Consider the following 22908-nt stretch of genomic DNA (forward strand, 5'->3'; position numbering starts at 1 on the left):
TTTTATTTCTGCGACTGGAAATCGCAATTGAGGTCGGTTCATGTGAGCGGACGTGCGAATGCTCTATTCTTGCAATGGATATGGGATACCGCGGATCGCCTGCACAGGTGACGATTGCAAATTCCACAATCCAAATCCAGTCATGTGAGACCGGCATAAGTGAACGCTGTAAAAAAAACAAAACACAATGGGTACTGTTGTAGCTTGACACCACCGTGCACTAGGGATTTGACAGGAATAACGCCCGTCATGCTCCTAGCTCCCGATTGGCGGATTTCTCAACGCTCCTAGCAGCAGCGTCGGCATTGATTTTTGCCTGTCCCGGTGGGTTAGGGTTCGTTTTCTTGTTAGGCTTACATTATATATAACCCTAACCCTGGAAAATTCAATGCAGACGCTGCTACGACCTGTGGCTCTCCTGCCACTGATGCCAGCAGCTCTGCTCCTGCTGCTGCCTCTCCTCATGCTTCACACGCTCCCAGCCAATCAGAAGCTGGGGTCGTTACTGTATGTCAACAGTGCTGTATTATGTCACCACCGCTAACGTCTGGTGGAGACATAATACAACTGTACCAACACAATGCTAGAGTTGCATATTTTCAGTCACATCATCTCTATAAAAAAACATTAGTGAAAAGAGGTCAAAAAGTCATAAGTACCCCAAAACAGTGAAGACAACAACTCGTCCCTCAAACAGCCCAACAGGTAGAAAATAAGAAAGTTACAGGTCTCAAAAAAAGCTGAAAAAATCATTTTTTTTTTTATTTTAAAAGTAGTACCATCCTATATAGCATCACACCGGGACACGGGGGCGGTATACTGGTGGGGGCCGGCCGGATCTGCCGGGGATTCTACAACTACGTGCTGGGATTGCCTGTGGTAACTCCGGAGCTACAAGAGGCGGGAGTCACGGGTGATACATTGTATCCTGCCCTCTCGCCCTCCATCTACCAGCAGGGGGCAGAGCGGTACAGGTCGGGCTCTCCTGGGTGAGCACGCCGCTCCCGGTTATGCTCCGTCCCGTTGCGGCTCTGCCGGTGGCGGCAGTGCGGACGGTGAGCGGCGGGAGGTGTGACGGCCGGGACGTGTGTGAGGCGGCGGCCGTGTACGTACATGTGAGTGCCGGCACTGGTACATGGCTGTGCGGGGAGTACACGCGGCGCTTCCCTTGTAGAGGCGGGACTGCGGTCCTCACGGCGGGGATATACAGGGGGAGGACGGCCGGCGCTGCAGCTCTGGGAGAACACTGGTCAAACACGAGGCCGGTCAGTGTGACCTCCGGTGTCTGCGTGCGCCGTCCTGGTGGAGGGGAGAGGGCAGAGGGCAGGTCGGAGGTCACAGACAGCACTGCAGAGGAGGAGGAACCACCACTGGGGTCCCTATGGGGGCGGGGAGGGAGGGCCGTCACCACTTTCAAAGCCTTTTATTTTTTTTCTAATAATTAAACTTTTTTACTAATTTTTACATTTTGTTTTTTTAAACTTGAACTAGCGATCATTTGATTGCACATAGAGTATAATGCAGTACCATAGTATTGCATCATACCGCGTCCTGACAGGCAATCTATTAAAGGGGTTGTCCCGCGAAACCAAGTGGGTCTATACACTTCTGTATGGCCATATTAATGCACTTTGTAATGTACATCGTGCATTAATTATGAGCCATACAGAAGTTATTCACTTACCTGCTCCGTTGCTGGCGTCCTCGTCTCCATGGTGCCGTATAATTTTCAGCGTCTAATCGCCGGATTAGACGCGCTTGCGCAGTCCGGTCTTCTTCTTTTCTGAATGGGGCCGCTCGTGCAGGATGCCGGCTCCGTGTAGCTCCGCCCCGTCACGTGCCGATTCCAGCCAATCAGGAGGCTGGAATCGGCAATGGACCGCACAGAAGCCCTGCGGTCCACCGAGGGAGAAGATCCCGGCGGCCATCTTCAGCCGGTAAGTAAGAAGTCACCGGAGCGCGGGGATTCAGGTAAGCACTGTGCGGATTTTTTTTTAGGTCCCTGCATCGGGGTTGTCTCACGCCGAACGGGGGGGGCTGTTGAAAAAAAAAAAAACCCGTTTCGGCGCGGGACAACCCCTTTAAGTCATGCCCCAGGCGTGGCTTGATAGGCAATCAACCATGGCAGCGCCGGGAGCTTAAGGGTGCATTCAGACGACCGTATATCGGCCGGGTATTTACGTCTGGCCGATATACGGTGCTCCTCTCTGCAGGGGGAGGAGGCTGGTAGAGCCGGGAGCAGTGCTCTGAGCTCCCGCCCCCTCGCCACTATTTGCAATGAGAGGGGGTGGAACAGAGGCGGAGCTGTTTTTGGGACTTAGCTCCACCCCTGCCCCACCCCCTCCCATTGCAAATAGTGCAGAGGGGGCGGGAGCTCAGAGCACTGCTCCCGGCTCTTCCAGCCTCCTCCCCCTGCAGAGAGGAGCACCGTATATGAATACGCAGCCGATATACGCCCGTCTGAAGGTGCTTTTAGACAAAACTATTATCGTTCAAATAAGTGACCGCGCACAATAATCGCGTACTGATGACCCGCGGTTGTAACGCCATTGGTGACACGGATCCGTATATGGTTGTGTTACAGTACTGGCCTAGAGATAAGCGGTGCTGATGGACTGTCTCTTCTTTTCTCAGTGGCCCTACTGCGAGAAGCGCTGCACTTACTGCAATTTCAACAAATATATCGCTCGCTCTGACAATGAGGAGGCCGTCCGCTCCTGCCTGGTGCAAGAAGCCCGCACTCTGCTCCAGCTCAGCCGGGTGCGCAGGTGAGAAGCCGGGGGGATGTGTGAGTGCAGGGCGGGAGGTCAGGGTGAAACGGCCTAGCTGTGTTATCAGGGTGGTAAGCCACAGTACAGCGGGGTGCATTTACTAAGCAAATTGGGCCAAAAATTGTGTAGATGACGAGCACCAAACTTATGTTTTAGGTACTTCGTGCACCAACTTCAGTTCTGAAAACTTTGTAGCAAAGGTGGAATAGCTGAGAGGAAGTGTAAGATGTAGCATTTTTTGCTTCATGTGTATGTCTGCCAGCCACAAGGTCACATTGGGATGAGGAATCTGTATAACGTGCCTAATGTGTTCTGCCGTCTGTCACTTAGATGGATTTGGCGCAATGTTTTTACATTACAGCATTTACTGTATATCTTAATCCAGTTGTGGGGCCAAAAAGTCACAATCTTAGTGAAAATACAATTTTTGTGCCAAATTGGGGATTTTTAGAGGCTTTACACCACCTACAGCAGTTTGTTGAAAAATGGATGGGACTTGAGGCCCTTTTACATGCAACGATGATCGCTCAAATTTTGTTCAAACGGCTGAAAATGAGTGATAATCGTTACATGTAAACGCTGGCAGTCCTAATTAGTACACTTATCGTTAGCCAAGGTTTTTAGGCTGGCATAAAATCCATTGTTTGATCTCTAGAAATTCTTTCAGTTTGACTGCAGTTTGTTCAGGGTTTCCAGCAGCCTGGGATGGTTTGGTTTTGCTTTGGATATTCAATTAATGCAGTGTTTACATAGGGGAACAATGGAATGTGCCCGCCAGATGTTTGCTCAGCTAGGTGAAGTGTTTATGCAATAACAATCACCTAAACAGCTGAGCAAACAACTGGCGGAGGAAAACGCAGATGATTAATTAGCTAATGGAGTAATTATCTGTGTAATTTTATGCAAAACCATTGCTAAATCTTTTTGGAAGTTTGAGCGATTGTCTTTGCGTGTAAAAGAGCCTTTAGGACTCATTCATATGGGCATATGCAAGACAAAAAATTCCTTCCAGCTCCCAAGAAGTCACAGCTTGACTTTTATTCCACCTTCTTTAAAAGCATGAGATATATAGAGCAGAATCTTAAAACCAGGGAAGGCTTTCAGCAGAGCCCAGCAGGCATGCAGTGGGTGGGGTGCCGGGGGTCTGATCCCCACCGATCCAAGATTGATGACCCCTCTCAGCAGCTCTATAAAATCTAGTAGTAATTATGATTGGATGCATGAAGAGTTTCAGGAAGCCGCTTGTTCCCACTTCTCCTTACAGAGTGTCATCAGTGTTTTTTGGTGGTGGCACCCCAAGTCTTGCAAAGCCATCTACGATAAGGGCTGTTTTGGAGGAAATCTCTAAGTCTACGTATTTACCAGCTGATGCTGAGATTACCTTAGAGGCGAATCCCACCTCATCGGGGAAGAGCAAACTGGAGCAGTTCCGGGATGTGGGGGTGAATCGTCTGTCTGTTGGTGTGCAGGTGAGTACATGATACACCCTTCAGGTAACGTAGCTTCTAACACCACTGATTCAGAAGGTCTCAGGCTGCATTGGCAACCGAACCTCTCTTTGGCCGTCTACCAGCATTACTGCAGTGAAGGCTCTATAAAAACCACCTCTCTGACAAGACCACCTTTAGCCCCTTGCTGCCCCAGTCAGTTATGGCCTTTATGATGTAGTGTTTTTTATAAATATCTTTTCCATCCCCGCCTTACAAGACCCATAACTTTCTTTCTCCATTACTGTAGTGTTACGAGAGATCGTTTGTGGCAGAACGAGTTGTATTTTTTTAATGGTACCATTTTGGGACACATATAATGTATTGGAAGAGTGATCACTCTTATAAAGTTGTGGGGATGGAAATTATATAAAACACATTATAAAGGCCATAAATGACTGTGGCGGCAAGGGGTTAACTGTGGTCTTCTCAGAGAGGTTGCCTTTTCGAAAAGTTTCGCTGTGGTAATGCAGTAGATGGGCAGAGAAATGATACCTGTCAACAGAACACTAGAAGGCATCCTAATAGATGTAGTAAGACCGGTGACAGAGTAGGGGAAGCCCTGAAATGCAATACGGACAGCACTGTCCGCCTCCAGCTGGCAGGGATCCCGAGCGGTGGACCAACTGCTTATGATCTTTCCTGAGGTCATCAATGGTAAAGTCCTGGATAACCCCATTACGAGTACTTCAGCGCTGCATAGATAGATTTAGGGTTTGGGGCATTCTCAACAAGTTGTAGCAGACTAGAGCAATCTCCATGTATTGTGAATGTGATTAAGCCCAGTGTAAAGAATGGGCATTAGACGGGCACATGCGAGGCTTGTTGTAGGGTTTAGCATATACCCTTCTCTGCTACCATCCACCACTCCTGATCCTCTGAGTGGATCAGCATAAGCACTATTTTCTCCTTTTGCTCTGCATGGTACATTTGCTGTGTTACCACCAGTTTTGGGGTGCCACACATGCCCTACTCTGCAATCATTTATTACTCCTGGTGCCACCCTATTAGGACTTCTCCTTCTCTGTATAGCTGAAGACCACCAGTTCTGCGTTCTGCCATTTTATTAATGCTACAGATTGTACTTGCCCATTCAGTTACTGTAAGTCCTTACCCCCCTCAGATCAACCCCTTATGTAGAGCCCAGACAGTACCAGGCAGCCTTTTATACTGTAAATTACCACTTAAGTGTCCACCCCATATAAACCATCCACAGCTGTCTTGTTCGTGATCGGGTATGGCTTCTGTGTAAAAGCCAATGGTCTGGCCTAGAGCTCTGTATACTATTCTGTTTCTATGCATTATCCTACCAAGAGTAGCTGAGCAAGAATCAAAAGTAGTATTTATTTACATATGTTAATATATAACGGGGCCTCCTTTGGCCCTAATGACATCAGATACTCTTAGTGGCAAACGTTCTACTAATGTCTCATACACTTCAGCTGGTATTTCCCTCCATTCATCCTGCAAACATGTGACAAGTTCTAACAAAGAAGATGCATTGGTCCGTCTACAATGGTGCAAGGATTATCGTCGTTGGACAGTTGAGCAATGGAAGAACGTTCTATGGAGTGATGAATCGCGCTACTCCATTTTCAAATCAGATGGCTGTATCTGGGTGTGGGGGAGCCTGGGCACTGTCTTGTGCCAACAGTTGAGCATGGCAGAGGCTCTGTTATAGTCAGGGGATGTATTGCGTGGCATGGTCTCAGTTCATTGGATTTAGCGGCAAGGACCATGGAGGTGTACCTTGACACGTGCTGCCGACAATGTGGCATTACACTGGGAATGGTCAGCAATACCTCCAACAAGACAATGCGCCTTGTCACAAATTCAGCACTGCTTTACATTGGTATAAGGTTATGGATGTTCCATGATTGGACTGGCCTATGCAGAGTCCCAACCTAAACCCTACTGAACATCTTTGGCACGAACTGGAACATCAGGTCAGGAAATGTGAACAGCATCCATGTTCTTTGAGAGAACTTGCCAGATATTTGCAGGATGAATGGAGGGAAATACCAGCTGAAATGTATCCGAAAGTAGTAGAAAGTTTACCACTAAGAGTATTTGATGCCATTAGAGCCAAAGGAGCCCTAGTAAGTATTAACATATGGACATAAATACTACTTTCGATTCTTGCTCAGGTGTCCAAGTACTTCTGGTAGGATACTATATGTTCAGGGAGCCTGCTGTGTGGTCTGTTTGTATTGTTCTCTTGTGTGTTGAGTGCTTATTCTGTTCTCCTTGTGCTTTGGTTCAAGTCCTTGGATGATCATGACCTCCTGCTCCTCGGAAGGACTCATACGGCCTCAGATGCACAACGCACGGTAACCGAAGCACGCAAGATCTTTCCTGGTCGAACTTCGGTGGATGTAATGTTTGGCCTTCCAGGTCAAACCCTGGCATCGTGGCACAGCACATTACACCGGCTGCTGGAGCAGTGCGATGACCATGTGTCTCTATATCAGCTCACCTTGGAGAGGGGAACCATGATGTTTAAATGGAAGGAGAAGGCACAACTCGCTTTTCCTGACCAAGAACTTACTGCTCAGATGTACGATGATGCCCGGCGGATTCTGCAACAAGCTGGGTTTCGACAGTATGAAGTATCAAATTTTGCAAGAAATGTGAGTCATTTTGGCACCCTTTAGGATGACGTTAGAACTTTTAATGGAGTATCTTTTAAAGTGAGTTAATTTGTACTGCCATTAGTAATAAGGCCTCATGCACACAGATGTACGTTACAAGGATCTATACTCGATCGAGCATTGCCCTTAGCGAGTATCTCCCCGCTTGGGAGAAAAGGTTCGGCTGCCAGCGCGGGTGAGAGGTAAGTTGCGGCAGTCAGCAGGGGAGAGAGAGATCTCCCCTCCGTTCCTCCCCGCTCTCCCTGCAGCTCCCCGCCGGCCGCTGGCAGCCAATCTTTGCTCCCGAGTGGGCAGGTACTCGCTAAGGGCAATGCTCGATTGAGCAATTGCCCTTAACCAGTATACTCGCTCATCTCTAATCTATACGTCCTGAAAGAAATCTATGGTCTTATAATATACCTCCAATTTTATATGCCCGGTACATAAGACCTAAATATCAAACCCGTCACACCCAAACTGCAGTGCAGGTCTTCTCTGGAGTACTAGAAACGGGACAGTTGTTCTCCTTGTCATATGTGAAGTAAGGGAAGCTCTTCAAACTTCGGTGGAAGATTTGTTTGGTTTTGCTGAATTGCCATTTTCTCAGATGGGGGTTCTCTGATGCCACGAAAGAAGCAGTAACGGTACATTGCTGTAGTATCTTTAACCTACTTTCCTTTCACCTTTTGTAGGGTGCAGTGAGCAAACACAACCTCTCCTACTGGCTGGGAAAACAGTACATTGGTATAGGACCAGGTATGCTTATAAGGAAAGTCCAGAATGACTAAAGATCGCTTATAGTTAGGTTTTTTGTCAGTAGTTACACTTGAACACTTCAAAAGTTTTGATCAGTGGGGGTCCGGGTCCTGAGACTCACACCAGTCGCTAGAACAAAGCAGCAGAAGCGCTCATCCAGGACCGGTCTCTGCTCATTAGCTGCAGATGGTACACTAAAAATTCTTAAAAATGTATATAAAAACTTGAATTATGCAATAGGCTGTTTTCTGACACTACGTTGCTTTTAAGGAAACTGGCTATTGGAGTCATGCACAGTGACGTTCTTATTCTTGCAATGACCACTTTCCCATTCATCTGACTCAGATCCTGTAAGGTGTATTAAGGCCAGAGGTGGGCAATGATAAACCATGTCCGATTATTATCTTAATGCAATTGCGTTTTTTTTTTTACATTTTCAATATTTCCTCTCCTCTTTCAAAATATTGTAATTTTTTAAATTTATCCATTAACCCTTTGCAATCCAATTTTGGATTCAGGGTTTCCTAGGGGGTTTTCTCTTTCTGACATTACACAATGGCGCCATCTGCTGGCTAGGGCCAGTACTGCGGTATGTGACATGCTGGAGAGCCCCCCCGACAACAGCGGCCAGTAATCTACAGTAAGAATACCCTGCTGGACGTCTTCCGACATCGGAGCTGTACAGCCTTCAATCAAAATTTCTTTCGACGTCAGACAGTGGATTGGAAAGGGTTAACGTAGTTGTCAGAAGGCTTGTTTTTTTTGCGGAACAAGTTGTATTTTTTAATAGTACTATTTAATGTACCATTTAATGTACTGAAAAACTGTTAAAACATTTCTACATGGAGTGAAATAGGGGAAAAAAAACGCAATTCTGACAACTCTTGTTTTTACGGCGTATATACCGCAGCATGAATGACATACCTTTATTCTAAGGCTCAGTATAATTACTATGATACCAAATGTATATATTTTGTTTTTTCCTTTTTTGAAATTTCTAGGGGGGTCCATAACTCAAGACGACCCCATCTGTAAACCTAGTCATCCCAACAATCACTTTTCTATTGATGATCTATCCTCTGGGTTGGTCATCAATAACTGACCGGTGGGGATCCGCTGCTCAGGATCCCCACCGATCACCTGATCATCCAGGCCGCTGTCGATGCAGTGTGGCTGTACGTCTACATCGGGGTTGGAAGTGTAATAGGAAGCATTGCTCCCATTGATTTGATTTGAGCACTAGTGTGTGGACATTAATTCGGTCCTCATACTGTATTGTTACAGGAGCCCATGGAAGGTTTGTGGTCCACAATACTCAGGGAAAACAGAGGCAAGCTCGCATTCAGACCCTGGAGCCAGAACCATGGATGAAGGAGGTGAGGAGCCACGGACACGGCACACGGAAAGTGACTGAGCAGAATGACTTTGAAATGTGAGTATTACACATGAATATTTGGCTTGTTTCATACATGAATATTTGATCTTTTATTCCTTTGTAACCCCCCCCCCCTTCCCAACCCCCCATTGTACCAAAATGTAATAGGGGGCATACTGAAAGTGATTCTACACGCTACAATGGGCTGTCGCCACTGGTTTGTCTAGTAAAGCTAAAAATGGACATATTAGTGTCTCATTTGGCCATAATACAGGTATTGAGATATAAGTTTTTTAAAGATCTGATAACCCCTTCAGCTCCAGGACGTACAGTTACGTCCTGGACATGCAGGGTTTGTATGGGGGTGGGATCTGGAGCCGATCCTGCTTCATACAATGTGGGTGCCATCTGTATCTTATAGCTGACACCCATCAGCGCTCACGTGATTGTGCCTGTTAACCCTTTAAATGGCCCAGTCGGAGTTCAGGGGTCCCGAACAGCCCCTCCGCGAAGACATCGCAGGGTGCCTGTTCAGGTTGTCATGCCTTCTGAAAGCCCTCAGGGCTGTCATTGGAGATTGCCCATCAAGCGTGGCTTGATTGCCTGTCAGATCGTGGTATAATGTAATACTGAGGTATTATATCATACTGCAGAAGCGATCAAACGATCGCAGGTTCAAAACATTTATGGGGACTAAAAACCGAAAAAATGTAGAGTTCTATTATTGAAATAAATGAGAGGTAATAAAGTTTAAAAACGCCTCTTTCATCGTATTTATAATAAAACAAATATTTGGTATCAAAAGATTTGTGAGAGGAGAGCGCCAAGCTGTATAGCGAACACAAATAGACAAACCAACGTGGTGAGAAGGATAATGTTACTCACCGGGTGCTCGGGTGAGACTAGGTAGTCGACTTAGATCTCACCGGCACCGAAATCCTGGAAGGCATATAAGGCTTTTTCCTTTATCCGTAGAGAGCCGCACAGCATGGGTTACGGGTCATCGTAAAAATTATTCAGAACCCGTTACGATTCGTTCAAGGGAGGAAAAAAGAAAAACAAGTCTTGCGCTCACGGGAAAAAGCAGGAACGAAAGTAAATTGATTATTTTTAGCTTAATCAATTTTATTACGTATATATTTTTTTAAACAACAGTCTGAGCTACGCGTTTCTGCGACTTATAAGCTTACCAGAACATTTATATAATTGCACATGTTCTGGTAAGCCAGCCCTTTAAACTTTTATATAAATTGACTGAGTGTTATTGTATTATTGAGCTTGAAAAAGGCGACTTATAAGTCGCAGAAACGCGTAGCTCAGACTGTTGTTTAAAAAAATATATACGTAATAAAATTGATTAAGCTAAAAATAATCAATTTACTTTCGTTCCTGCTTTTTCCCGTGAGCGCAAGACTTGTTTTTCTTTTTTCCTCCCTTGAACAAATATTTGGTATCGCTGCGCCCATAAAAGTCCAATCTGTCGAAGTAACGCAATATTTGTCCAGCATGGTGGACGTCTTCAGGAAAAAAAAACGACACCTCAGAATTGCGCTTTTATTGGTCACTGTATCTACAAGAAAAGTGACTATAAAAGGTAATGATAATTAAACTGTGCCTCCAGCGTGTGGAATGGTATAACCTCAGCCGAGGATGCATCATGGGATTGATGTGAAATGGAAAGTAAAAAAATCTCTGTCTCTAGACAGGGGGCTGCACTGCATGGAAGTGACTGGAATACACAGAGGAGACCTCCAGACAGGCAATCAAATGAGGGGGCGGGGGCAGGCATGGAGAACTTCTGGAGTGGCCCTTTAAATGTGGAAACAAGGTCATTCTTCAAGTTATTGTAAATATATGTACGTGGTGGCATAAAGGAAAACTCCAGGCTCATCTCATATACTGTGTTGCACACACCTAGCTTAAAGGGGTTGTCCCGCGGGAGCAAGTGGGGTTCAGCACTTCTGTATGGCCATATTAATGCACTTTATAATATACATCGTGCATTAAATATGAGCCATACAGAAGTTATTCACTTACCTTCCCTGCGCTGGCGTCCCCGTCTCCATGGTGCCGTCTAATTTCAGCGTCTAATCGCCCGATTAGACGCACTTGCGCAGAAGGGTCTTCTCCCTTCTGGTCGGTCCGGGCACGAGCGGTGTTCTGGCTCCGCCCCCTTCTACGCATCATCGCATAGCTCCGCCCCGTTACGTGTGCCGATTCCAGCCAATCAGGAGGCTGGAATCGGCAATGGACCACACAGAGCCCACGGTGCACCATGGGAGAAAACCTGCGGTGCATCGTGGGTGAAGATCCTGGCTGCCATCTTGGAGGAAAAGAAGGAAGAAGTTGCAGAGAGGGGATTCGGGTAAGTAAAAATTATTTTTTTTTATTTCAACACATCCCTTGGGTTTGTCCTGCGCCTATGCAAAAAAAAAAACCCGTTTCAGCGCGGGACAACCCCTTTAAGGAGTGAAGCATGGCAAAGGATGCTATATACATTTACCATTCCTGCTGACGGTGTAAACTTAGACCAGCAGTCTGAAAAGTTGTCACATTTATTATAGTAGCCAGTGCTGGATTATTAATTTAATCTTTAAAGGGGCATTTCCACCTCAGTTTTTCGTAGCCGAGATGGGAAACCAGTGCCATACTTACCGGCCACCTAGTCGGTAACTGCATGCGGTTTCCTTACCTCCCTTTGAAATGAATGGGAGCAATGGCAACAGCGTAGTGAAGTGTTACAATGTTTCTGTATCTCGATAAGTTATGAAAACGGTGTAGCATCCATAGTTCCAATTCACATCAGTAAGAGCTACGCAAACAGCGGTGTGCTGAAGTGTTCAGCTGTTTGGGACAAGAGGTGGGAGACAGAAGTACGGGTTTTCCCATTTCAGCTTTGAAGTCTAGATAGGAACACCCCTTTAAACACTTTTGTCTAACTTAAAGGGGTTGTCCCGCGAAAGCAAGTGGGTCTATACACTTCTGTATGGCCATATTAATGCACTTTGTAATGTACATTGAGCATTAATTATGAGCCATACAGAAGTTATTCACTTACCTGCTCCGTTGCTAGCGTCCTCGTCTCCATGGTGCCGTCTAATTTTCAGCGTCTAATCGCCGGATTAGACGCGCTTGCGCAGTCCGGTTTTTTCCCTGGTGAATGGGGCCGCTCGTGCCGGAGAGCTGGTCCTCGTAGCTCCGCCCCGTCACGTGTGCCGATTCCAGCCAATCGCACAGAGCCCACGGTGCACCATGGGGGAAGACCCCGCGGTGCATCGTGGGTGAAGATCCCGGCGGCCATCTTAGTAAGGTAAGGAAGAAGTCGCCGCAGCGCGGGGATTCGGGTAAGTACTAAACGTTTGGTTTTTTTTTAACCCCTGCATCGGGTTTGTCTCGCGCCGAACGGGGGGCCTATTGAATAAAAAAAAACCTGTTTCGGCGCGGGACAACCCCTTTAAGCTACCTGTTGGTTTTCTTACTTTGCCCCAAAAGTTTGAGGCATGTTGTCGCATTTAAAGCGCGCATATGGCTTCTACTCTCAGGTTGGCATTAACCCTTTCCAATCAAGCGTCAGACCTCGTCCGACATTCAGATCTTCCTGCATAGCTATGATGTCGGGCAAAGTTCTGCCGTGTTTCTTTAAATTGAAAGTATTTTTTTATTCAACTTTTCATCTTTTACATATCTTTATAACATTTTTATACATATAACTGTTTCCCCTATCCCCACCCCCCCTTAAGGTCTCTCTCTCTCAACATTTAGTCCTTTAAATGACAGGTCTCTGTAGATCTTCAGTCTTCCATCATAGGTGGTATTAACAGTTTCTAGTGTCGTTGTTTGTTCTTCCGTCTTATCTTCTTTTGTTTTCTTCTCTTGTCATCTTATTAGTGCAGTGGTTGTTTTTGCTGCTTACAAGGGGCAGCGGTATACCTTTGCCCATTGTCTGGTCTCTCTCTCCCTTCTGTCTTATCTTATCCTGCCTTCTCAATTCTTTCTGGTTTATTTTTTCAGTATACCAATCTTGTAAATGGCTCTATTTTATTTAATAAACTTTATACATTGCATATACTTATTTTACTGTGCCTTATTTACTTCTACTCCTCTCCCGGGTCAGGTCCCCAACCCGTTGGTGCCAACCCACACGGCTCACCCCCCACCCCCTATATATTGGTTCCGTCATTCCTTGTCTGGCTCTGGGCATGTATCCATCTCAGCCATATATCATAATATTTTTGGCCAGTCTTGTGTTTAGTATATATACTTTTTTCCCATGGTAAAATTTGGTTGACCTTGTTTTTGAATTCCCCTAGCGTAGGCGGTTCTTCATCTAGCCAGTGTTGAGCTATTGTCTTTCTAGGTATATACAATAGTCTGGATACTGCCAGTTTTTCATTATCATCTAACGCCAGATCATGCGTATATCCTAGAATGCATACGTATGGTGTGAAGTCCATGTTTATGCCGAATGCTGCGTTTATTGTATCCCGTATTTCCACCCAGTATCTATGCAGTTTCGGGCATCTCCATAGCATGTGGATTAGGTCCGCCGTGTGGGTTTTGCACCTTACACATATCGGAGAGGTTCTTATACCTATGTTATGCAGGAAGGCCGGAGTACGGTAAACTCTGTGTATTAGGAATATTTGTGATATTCTGTTCTGACATGTTTCTAACACTATGCAGGACAGCTCTCCGATGTCTGAGACTGCTTTGCATATGCATATTACATGATAAAATTTCTGATTTGACATAAGACTTTTATTCATTTCTAATGCTCTCTCTATCTATCTATCTCCTATCTATCTATCTATCTATCTATCTCTCATATCTATCTATCTATCTCTCATATCTATTCTATCTCTCATATCTATTCTATCTATCTCTCATATCTATTCTATCTATCTATCTCTCATATCTATCTATCTCTCATATCTATTCTATCTATCTATCTCTCATATCTATTCTATCTATCTATCTCTCATATCTATTCTATCTATCTATCTCTCATATCTATTCTATCTATCTATCTCTCATATCTATTCTATCTATCTATCTCTCATATCTATTCTATCTATCTATCTCTCATATCTATTCTATCTATCTATCTCTCATATCTATTCTATCTATCTATCTCTCATATCTATTCTATCTATCTATCTTTTAGAGAAATTGGAAATGAATAGTCCTATTATATAAATGTATGTTATATCCATATATTTACAGGATTATTACAAATTTCCTGATGTGAAACACTCAGAACTCACGTTTAATTTTCAAAAAATTGCTAATAAATCATCATGACAGTTAATTTTTCTGTGTTTCTGTTGAGTAATTCCAAGGAATCCACAAAGAACTTTCCTACCCAAAATAAGTAAGAGCGGGGTAGTCAATGGGTGGCAGGGAAGTTGGCGTGTAAAGGGTTAAGAGGACCACTGTAAATACACCTTATTATTTTATTTCCACTGGTGCCCTGCCAGAGAAATCACTGTTTGGTAGGGTTGAGAGGAAAAAGCCAGGACCAGGCGGCAAGCGGAACGCCCAGCGGATGTTTTGCAGATTGTTTGCATACAGCAAGAATCTGTTGGTTTCTACAGCATGGCAGCAGTGTGAAGTGGAAAGGGTATGTTTACACCAGTCGTCTTGGTGCCAACCTGGGGTTAGGATTGCTTTATTTGCTAACATTAGGAGTAACTTAGCTGCTTTTGTAATTAAGCGTTTCAGACACCATTTCTGTATCCCTACCTCAGGCTTTACACTGCAGCTCTGCTTACTGGGACAGTGCTGACTTCCATCACAGCAAGGATCTGAGAATTATTAGGGTATTCTCACAGGCGGCAGAATTGTTGCAGTTTTGAGATGTTGATTCTGCACCTTAAATCCATGACACATTTAAAGTACAAAATATGGGGTTTTTGTGAAGATGGTGCGGATGTTCTTTTGGGTGCGCTATGCTGTGGATTTCTCCCTTTTGAATGCATAGGGTTACATTTGTTCTGCATGTAACATGTGAATTCTGCATTAACATCCGTAGTGGAAAATGTCTGATATGTGTGGATTTACCCATAATCCCTTAGTGCTTAAGCTTAAATATTAAATTTTTAAGAACTTGTTTTTGAGGCGGATTGGGGGAAAAATACAATTTGCCACTGTTCTAGGATTTCTTTCCTACAACGTTCAGCATGTAGAGGAAGTAATGTGATAACCTTCTCCTCTGGGTTAGCATGACTGGTGAGATCATGTTTATGCAGTGTTTCTTCTACTTTTGTAGAATAAAAACTTTTTTTTTTTTTAAGATTTGCTGCGTTCCAAAAGCCGTAACCTTTTTATTTTTCCATCAACTGGGCTCTGTGAGGGCTTGTTTTTTTGTAGGGTGAGCTGTAGTCTTCATTTGTCCAATTTTTGGGGACGTGCAACGTCTTGATCACTTTTTATTTAATTATTTTTTTTTTTTTTAGAGGGAAGCTTAATAAAATCAGCAATTCTGTCATGTTTTTTATGTATCTTTTTAACAGCATTAACCTTGTGGTATAAATAATGACTGGCATGTAAAGGGTTAAGTGGTTGGCGGGGTCATGGGCACATAATATTTTCTCACTGATAGATCTGTCAATTCAGTTCATAATGGCAACCCCATAAATAAGATATTAGCCCCTTAGTGATGGAGCTTTTTGTTTATTTCTATTTTCGTTTCCCTCCCTCCCTCTTTAAAAAAAAAAAAATCGTAACTCCTTTATTTATCCATCGACGTAGCTGTATGAGGGCTTGTTTTTTGCAGGCCAAGTTGTATTGTATTAATGGTACTAATTTAATGTAATGAAAAACTTCTAAGTACAGAGAGATGGAAAAAAAAAATTTCTGCCATCTTTCGGTGCGTCTTGTTTCTGCAGCGCACAAACCAACAAAAATGACATAAGTTTTGCTCTATGGATTACAATTCTTTTTTGCCGTCATCTTCTATGTGCAATAACGTTTTTATTTTTACGTCAATCTAGTTGTGCAAGGGCTAATTTTTTGTGGGATGTCCTGTAGTTCCGTTGGTACTATTTTGGAATATATATGACTTTATTGATCGCTTATTATTCCATTTTTTTCTTGGAGAGAGGGTGACCAAAAAGTGCATTTCTGGCATTTTGGTTTTTTTCTGACGACGTTCATCGTGCGAGATAAATAATGCATTACTTTGATCGATGGGACTTTTAGGGACGCAGCGATACCAAATATGTATTTTTGGTTTATGATTTAGAATTTTTTATTATAATTATGGCAAAAAAATAAAGTTTAAAATTAGTAAAACTTTATTGATCTTGCTTTTTTTTTTTTTTTTTTTGTAGTCCCCCTAGGGAACCACAGCTTGATGCTTTGATCACTCCTGCAGTATGATGTAATGCCATAGCATTACATAGCTGCCATGACACCCGCACGGCTCCCTGCAATCTCACACAGATTTAAATGCTGCTGTCAGAATTGACAGCGGCATATAAAGGGGTAACAGCCCGGCAAGCCGCGCGGCTCATCGCAGCTGTTGCCACCGGGTGTCAGCTAGAAGAAACAGCCGACACCTGGGATGTATGAAAGGAGGCCGCCCCACGATCGCCCTTCATACACATCGTAAAAGTCTACTTTTATGTAGACTTGGTTGAGATCTCTATGAACTGTTGGTGTTCTCTACAGTAATTAATGTACTTTCTTGTCTCTAGCTTATCAGAACTGTTAGTATTGAGTTTACGTACCGACGTTGGAATATCGCATAAGGTAAGAACAATATGGAGTTGCTGGGGATGGCGTTGGCAACTGTAGCAGTAGAACTGAGGAACAGATTCCATGGGAATACAATCAATGGTCTAAGAATAGGAAATCCAAACTAGGAAAGAGAAATAAATGGAGCAACCGTTCTGCATTGGTTTTATAGTGCTAGTGGCCGCACACTCACTACTTCTATAGACTTCAATAGAAAGTATTCAGAAAGTTAGATGACAGTCCCAAAATTGTGGCCATAGTTTCTAATACTAGCAGCAACAGAATGCCATTCCAGTGTCCCAGTTGCCGTAATTGTAACTCCAGTCCTATGCTACTGCACTAAGTGCTTGTTCACTTGCCAATGAAGGGCATGTCAGGGGAAGACTTGAAGACCGGGCCAGTAGCAACACTAAGGGTGGGAGGGTATAATTATACTAAGAGAAACCAAAGTCATACATTTTAGTGGTTAAACATATTCATGATGACCTTGAACCTGGTAATTGGGTAATCAATTCTGAGGTCCTGATGCTGCCAGGAAGGTATTTGGAGAACATGAAAAGAATGATTAACGAGGTAGGACACTATTAAAAAGTATCTTCATGTATGCATAAATTCTTAGTGTTTCCCGATTCATACTGTTCTATTCCACAGCGTTGGCGGGAGCGTTCCCCTACAGTCAGCTTACATGGCTTGTTTAAAGCCTCACAAGAACTGCGGGATCTTCAGGAGAATGGTCTTCTACTGCTGGATCAAAAGTAAGTAAGAAAATGTAAAGGACGGGTAAATGTAGAATATAGAGAGAACATTTAGTCACCAAGGTATGGATTGGGTAGTTTCTTAACTCCTTAAAGGGGTTGTCAAAGGCTTTTACTATTGATGACCTATCCTCAAGATACATCATCAGTACCATAGTTGATTGGTGGGCATTGGAGATGAGCGAGCGTACTCGGTTCGGGTGTTTTTGCACTCGAGCACCGCTTTTTCCGAGTAACTGACTACTTGGACGAAAAGATTCGGGGGGCGCCGGGGGTGAGCTGGGGGTTGCAGAGGGGAGTGTGGGAGAGAGAGCTCAGTTACTCGGAAAAAGCGGTGCTCGAGTGCAAAAACACCCGAACCGAGTACGCTCGCTCATCTCTAGTGGGCATCTGCTGCTCGGGATCCCCGGTGATCAGCTGATTCCCGGGCCACTGTCAGTGTGGGCAGTGCTGGAATCGGATAGAGCTGTCAACATTGCAGCAGCCTGGTTTAGTACAACAGGCGTAGCTCCCATTGAATCCACTGCAGTACGGACCGTACAGTCCACATATACAGCAGCAGAGGAATCAGCTGATAGGTGGGGATCTCGAGTGCTGGACCTCCATCGATCAACTATTGATGACCTATCTTGAGGATAGGTGGATCAAGGAATAGCGAAGATGGCAAAGGCTCAGCCAGTGATCACCTCCAAAAAAATCAAAGAATATCTGAACTTAGCAGTGAGTACTGCTACAATCAGAAGATGGTTAAGTGAAGCCAAGTTACCTGCAAGATCTCCCTGTAAACTCCCTTTGTTGAAAAAGACATGTCCTTAATAGGTTAAAATTTGCAAAGGAACACATTCACTAGCCCAAAGATTGATGAAAGCAAAATATTTTTTTGGGGGGTCTGGCGGCCGCAGACAGTATGTCAGAGCCCTGAGGCCTGAATTGAAGCACAGTACACCGTGAAAAAAAGGAAAGCATGGTGGTGTGAAAATCATGATATGGGAAGGTGTTGAACCTATTTATCAGCCCAACCTCCGACCTCAACCCATAGAGAACTTGTGGGGTGACATCAAAAATACTGTTTACGAGGCAAAACCAAAAAAATGCAGAACTGTGGAATGTATTACAATCTTCCAGGCCTGGAATACCTGTTCAGGGGGGCCAGACGTTGGTGACTCCATGCAGTGCAGACGTCAGGCAGTTCTCAGAAACAATGTAATGCCCCCAAATATCAGCTCAGTAATTCAAAGTAAAGTGAAATCTTAAGCATTTTTCAGTTTGTACCTTACATTTTTGAGTTTTTATAGAAAAATGCTGGCACTGGTGTTTTTTAAACAGCCAAAAATTCCTTTTTCTTTACTTTCTGTAAAGGATTAAGGCCTCCTGTACACGGGCGGAAATTCCGCGGCGGGATTTCCTGCAAAATGTCCGCCCATGCCCGCTGCCATAGGATTGCATTAGATAATGCAATCCTATGCAGACAGCCGCGATTTGACCGTGTGAAAACTAACGTGGTAACTAGAGATGAGCGAGCGTACTCGGAAAAGCACTACTCGCTCGAGTAATTTGCTTTATCCGAGTATCGCTGTGCTCGTCCCTGAAGATTCAGGTGCCGCTGCGGCTGACAGGTGAGTCGCAGCGGGGAGCAGGGGAGAGCGGGCGGGAGAGAAGGAGAGAAAGATCTTACCTCCGTTCCTCCCCGCTCTCCCCTGCAGCTCCCCGCTCCGTGCCGGCACCCGAATCTTCAGGGACGAGCACAGCGATACTCGGATAAAGCAAATTACTCGAGCGAGTAGTGCTTTTCCGAGTACGCTCGCTCATCTCTAGTGGTAAACAAATCGCGGCATGTCCTATTTCTATGCGAGCCTTGCAGAGGCCCGCACAGAAATGTCACGGCTGATGCGCCACCTCTGCTCTGCGCATGTGCCGGCTGGGCAGCAGCCGGCACACGTAGAGTGGAGAAGACGCCGGGTGGAGGTGAGCCGCGGTGGTCACTGCAGGGGCACGGCTCGCATCCCAACCCGGCCGTCTGCAGGAGGCCTAACACAAACTGGATAAAGTTTGTTATTGTTTTGATTTCGAACTGAATGTGTAGAATATTCTGTGCATTTGGGCCCAATGCCCACGGACGGATTATCGCTGCAGAATTCACGGCCAGATGCCCGCTGCGAATTCTGCAGCAATGTCCGTCCGTAGACATGTGATGTTAAGAGATTCTTCCCTACCCACAAGCGGAAATCCACTGCGATTTTTCCACTAACGGGGAAGAATCGCAGCATGCTCTATTTTGTACTGAAAATCCTACTGACTGCTTCCATTGCAGTCAATGGAAGCTGTCCAATTCACGGCAATTCCAAAATGTCAATTTGGAAATCGCCGTGAATTCGCGTGATCGATGGCTGCGTCTTGCCCTGCACTGCGCATGCTCGCTGACCGAGACACTTGTCGCGGATTGGGACAGGTGAGCATGGGGTTTCTGGGTGGCAATGGGTCTGATTCCGCTGCAAGATTTTGCACTCAGAATCCGACCTGAGGCCTTACGGAAATATAATGATTTTCCAAACTACCTGCTTTTTTTTGTTTTTTTTTTTACCATGACTGAACATTACAATTGTATAACTCTAACTCCTTTAATGCTCAACATTATATTGATCAACACTAGAGAAGGAAATGACTTGTTTTGTCTCTCCCGGTTAGTGGTCTTCGCTGCACTTGGAAGGGATTGGCTGTATTGGACAGTCTTCTGCTGCCAATCTTAAGCCAGTTTCAGGAGTCCTGGACTCAGTCTGACAACCTGGAGCCTCATCAGCCGCACACAACTGCCTACAAATAACCTCACAGCTGGATCCAAGGGTTAATACACTGTATATCCCTATATATTGCAGACACCAGGTCTGTGGTCAGAATGTATTTATCGTGCAGAATGTTTTTATAACTTTATGTATGGTCTTTAATAGAATAAAGTTTTGTTATATATTTTCCTGATTTAGACGTGCCTTTATTTTCGCCCAGATGCGCTGCTGCTGCATTCACTTCAATATCAGCACCGAAGATTGCCAAAGTACTTGCTGATGCTTCATTCACTCGGGGACTAACCGAACCCTCTTTCTTGGGATCGGTGGGAGCATCCCAGTGAACATAGGCTAGTAAGGAGGCAGATGGCAGGGAGTGTGTGCTGTTTGGGAAGAACACTACTTGTATACTTCCTTCCCGGTTATTTTTCATCCCTCTCGCCCTTTATCAGGCTTCCAGGTATTCCATTCACACTACATGTTGCTATTCTCCTCCAGATCAGAAGTCACACATGTGGCAGCACTGGCTGATATTGTGGCCATTAAGAATACAGCAATGGCTAATGTCTGGGGGGGTTTTCCCATAAAAAATAAGGTTTTGTATGGGAAAATATTTTTCTTCATTTTTTAAAAATTAAACTAACTTTCTTCCTTTTTTTTTTTTTTTTTTTTTTTTACACCATCTTTCACTGCCTCAAGGAGACTTGAAGATGTGATTGATCACTAGTATTCTACACTTTACTGCTGATGCAGTGCGGTATAGCTGCAGACCCAGAGGCCTTCAGTAGGCCTCAAAAAAGTAAAACCCCAAGCGCTAATTCCAAAGTGGAACTGACAAATATGGAAAAAAAAACAAGCTACACGTTTCAGCTCCAGAATGGAGTCTTCCTTAAAACCTACATGTCACAAAGGAGAAGAAAAAATGACCTTGGTGCGGCCCACAAACCGTGAATGGAGAATAATGTTATAAAACTGTATCCGCATAAAAGCATTGAGGCCGCCTTCACACTTCCGATTTTTTTGAGTGATGTAAAAGTGAGTGAAAACACAGAATTCTGAAACCATGATTTTTAATCGTTTTATTCCCCTTTGCGATGTTCTCTGTCCTGCGATGTTGCGAGATTTGAAAATCGCAGCATGTCCTATCTTTTTGGGGTTTTTTTCCCCTCACCGATATGTCCCTGTGGAGCCTCCGATTTATCGCAACGCACGATGTTCATGCGATGTGGTTTTTTTTGTACATTAGAAACTCCTATTATATTTTGTGCGAGAGAATCGATGGCAGTAGCGATGTGATAGCCTCAGCAAAAAGCATCGCTGACCCTCAAAAATCACATGGACAAAAATGCGATTCTTGTTGCAATTTTCTCGTGGCAATATCGTGATCGCCAGTGTGAAGGGGCCCTTAAGGTGGTTTCACATCTGTGCTGGGGATTCCGCTTTCCATTCGGGGAGCAGGAAAGGGGAATCCCCACGGCCGAATGGCTCTGTCTGTAGATGGAACCGAACGCCGGGCAAACCCCATAGACTATAATGGGATCCACCAGCTTTCCACCCAGCTGTCCGGTTTTGGGATGGAAGAAAAGTATTTTCAGCTACATCTGTGATGGAACCTCCGTCCGTAGATTCTGCCACAGATGTGAAACCACCCGAATTCCAACAAATGGCCAAGAAAAAAGAATATCTTAGAATAATACAGTAATTGTTCATGTTCATATAAAATAGATGCATTACCCATACGGAAACTGACTTGTGGCGCAGAATTCTAATCTGTGACATGTCAATTACGTCGCCGTCTCCACTGCGGATTCCCCACCCCCCTTCAACGACGGGGTGAATTCCACACAGGAATTCATGATAAAACCTGCTTCAAAACCCGCACCAAATTATGGGTTTTTGGGGGCTGGCATTCCGTGGCTGATCTGCATCCACTGTGGATATTCCGCTGGAAATCAGCCCGTCTACTTCCCAGCACCTTACAGGACAAGTCCACATCTGCGGTTTCCTTTCTGCTTTAGGCCCCCTGTCAACGGGCGTGATTTCGCCGGCGGTAAATTGCCGGCGAATCATGCCGTTGGAGGATTTCCATAGCGTTGCTATGGAAAGCGCCGGCACCTATCCACGAGCGGCCGGCAATTTGCAGCATGCTGCCTATTGGCAAAAAAAAAAAACTGATCTTGTGATCGCAAGTGTGAAGGCACCCTTGGGGAATGTTAAATAAATATGTCTAATACTTCCCTTAAATTTATGCATCATAGCGCCTCGCCACTATACGTTGGGGAGAGGTCATGCAACAACTTTTCCGTAGGGACATGTATTTTACTTTCCAGGCCTTTACCACCTCCTGTTTTAAAGAGAAGCTGGAGCATTAGAGATGAGCGAGCATGCTCGGTTAGGGGAATTAGTCAAGCGAGCATCGGCATTTTCAAGTAACTGCCTGCTCGTCTGAAAAGATCCTTTGTTCTCCATGAGGAAACAATGCTATCAGCACTCCCCATCGAGAACTGCTGATAAGGCTGAAGGACGATTTTCAGGTTGGACTGAATTTAACGATCAGCTAGCAGTGCACGAAAAGCAGCCAATGGCCGCGCGTTTAGACACAACAATTATCGCTATA

The 22908-nt window shown here is 44.8% G+C and overlaps 1 protein-coding gene across 3 annotated transcripts; it reads left to right on the plus strand.

Moving 5' to 3' along the window:
* The first annotated feature begins 938 nt into the window (after positions 1–938).
* On the plus strand, positions 939–20473 carry RSAD1 (radical S-adenosyl methionine domain containing 1). Of its 3 annotated transcripts, none has more exons than XM_066586411.1 (9): positions 942–1115; positions 2635–2768; positions 4036–4240; positions 6523–6888; positions 7581–7644; positions 8929–9076; positions 16717–16771; positions 17408–17511; positions 20197–20472. In XM_066586411.1, the coding sequence occupies exons 1-9, from the start codon at positions 1011–1013 to the stop codon at positions 20330–20332; spliced, it is 1317 nt and encodes a 438-aa protein (XP_066442508.1). In that variant the 5' UTR covers positions 942–1010; the 3' UTR covers positions 20333–20472. The 3 variants fall into 3 exon arrangements, with proteins under 3 accessions (XP_066442510.1, XP_066442508.1, XP_066442509.1); XM_066586412.1 differs by having other exon boundaries at positions 951–1055; positions 20197–20473; XM_066586413.1 differs by lacking the exons at positions 16717–16771; positions 17408–17511; positions 20197–20472 and adding an exon at positions 10722–10960 and having other exon boundaries at positions 939–1115.
* The last annotated feature ends 2435 nt before the right edge of the window (positions 20474–22908 follow it).

This window comes from Eleutherodactylus coqui, chromosome 13 (genome assembly GCF_035609145.1).
Source record: "Eleutherodactylus coqui strain aEleCoq1 chromosome 13, aEleCoq1.hap1, whole genome shotgun sequence".
Classification (NCBI taxonomy): Eukaryota; Metazoa; Chordata; class Amphibia; order Anura; family Eleutherodactylidae; genus Eleutherodactylus; species Eleutherodactylus coqui.

Bases quoted from the DNA above. Each gene is read 5' to 3' on its own strand.
- RSAD1 (XM_066586411.1), top strand. From the start codon at position 1,011: ATGCTCCGTCCCGTTGCGGCTCTGCCGGTGGCGGCAGTGCGGACGGTG. The intron at 1,116-2,634 runs GTGAGTGCCGGC...TTCTTTTCTCAG, and splicing joins CGGCGGCCGTGTACGTACAT to TGGCCCTACTGCGAGAAGCG. The intron at 17,512-20,196 runs GTAAGTAAGAAA...TCTCCCGGTTAG, and splicing joins CTTCTACTGCTGGATCAAAA to TGGTCTTCGCTGCACTTGGA.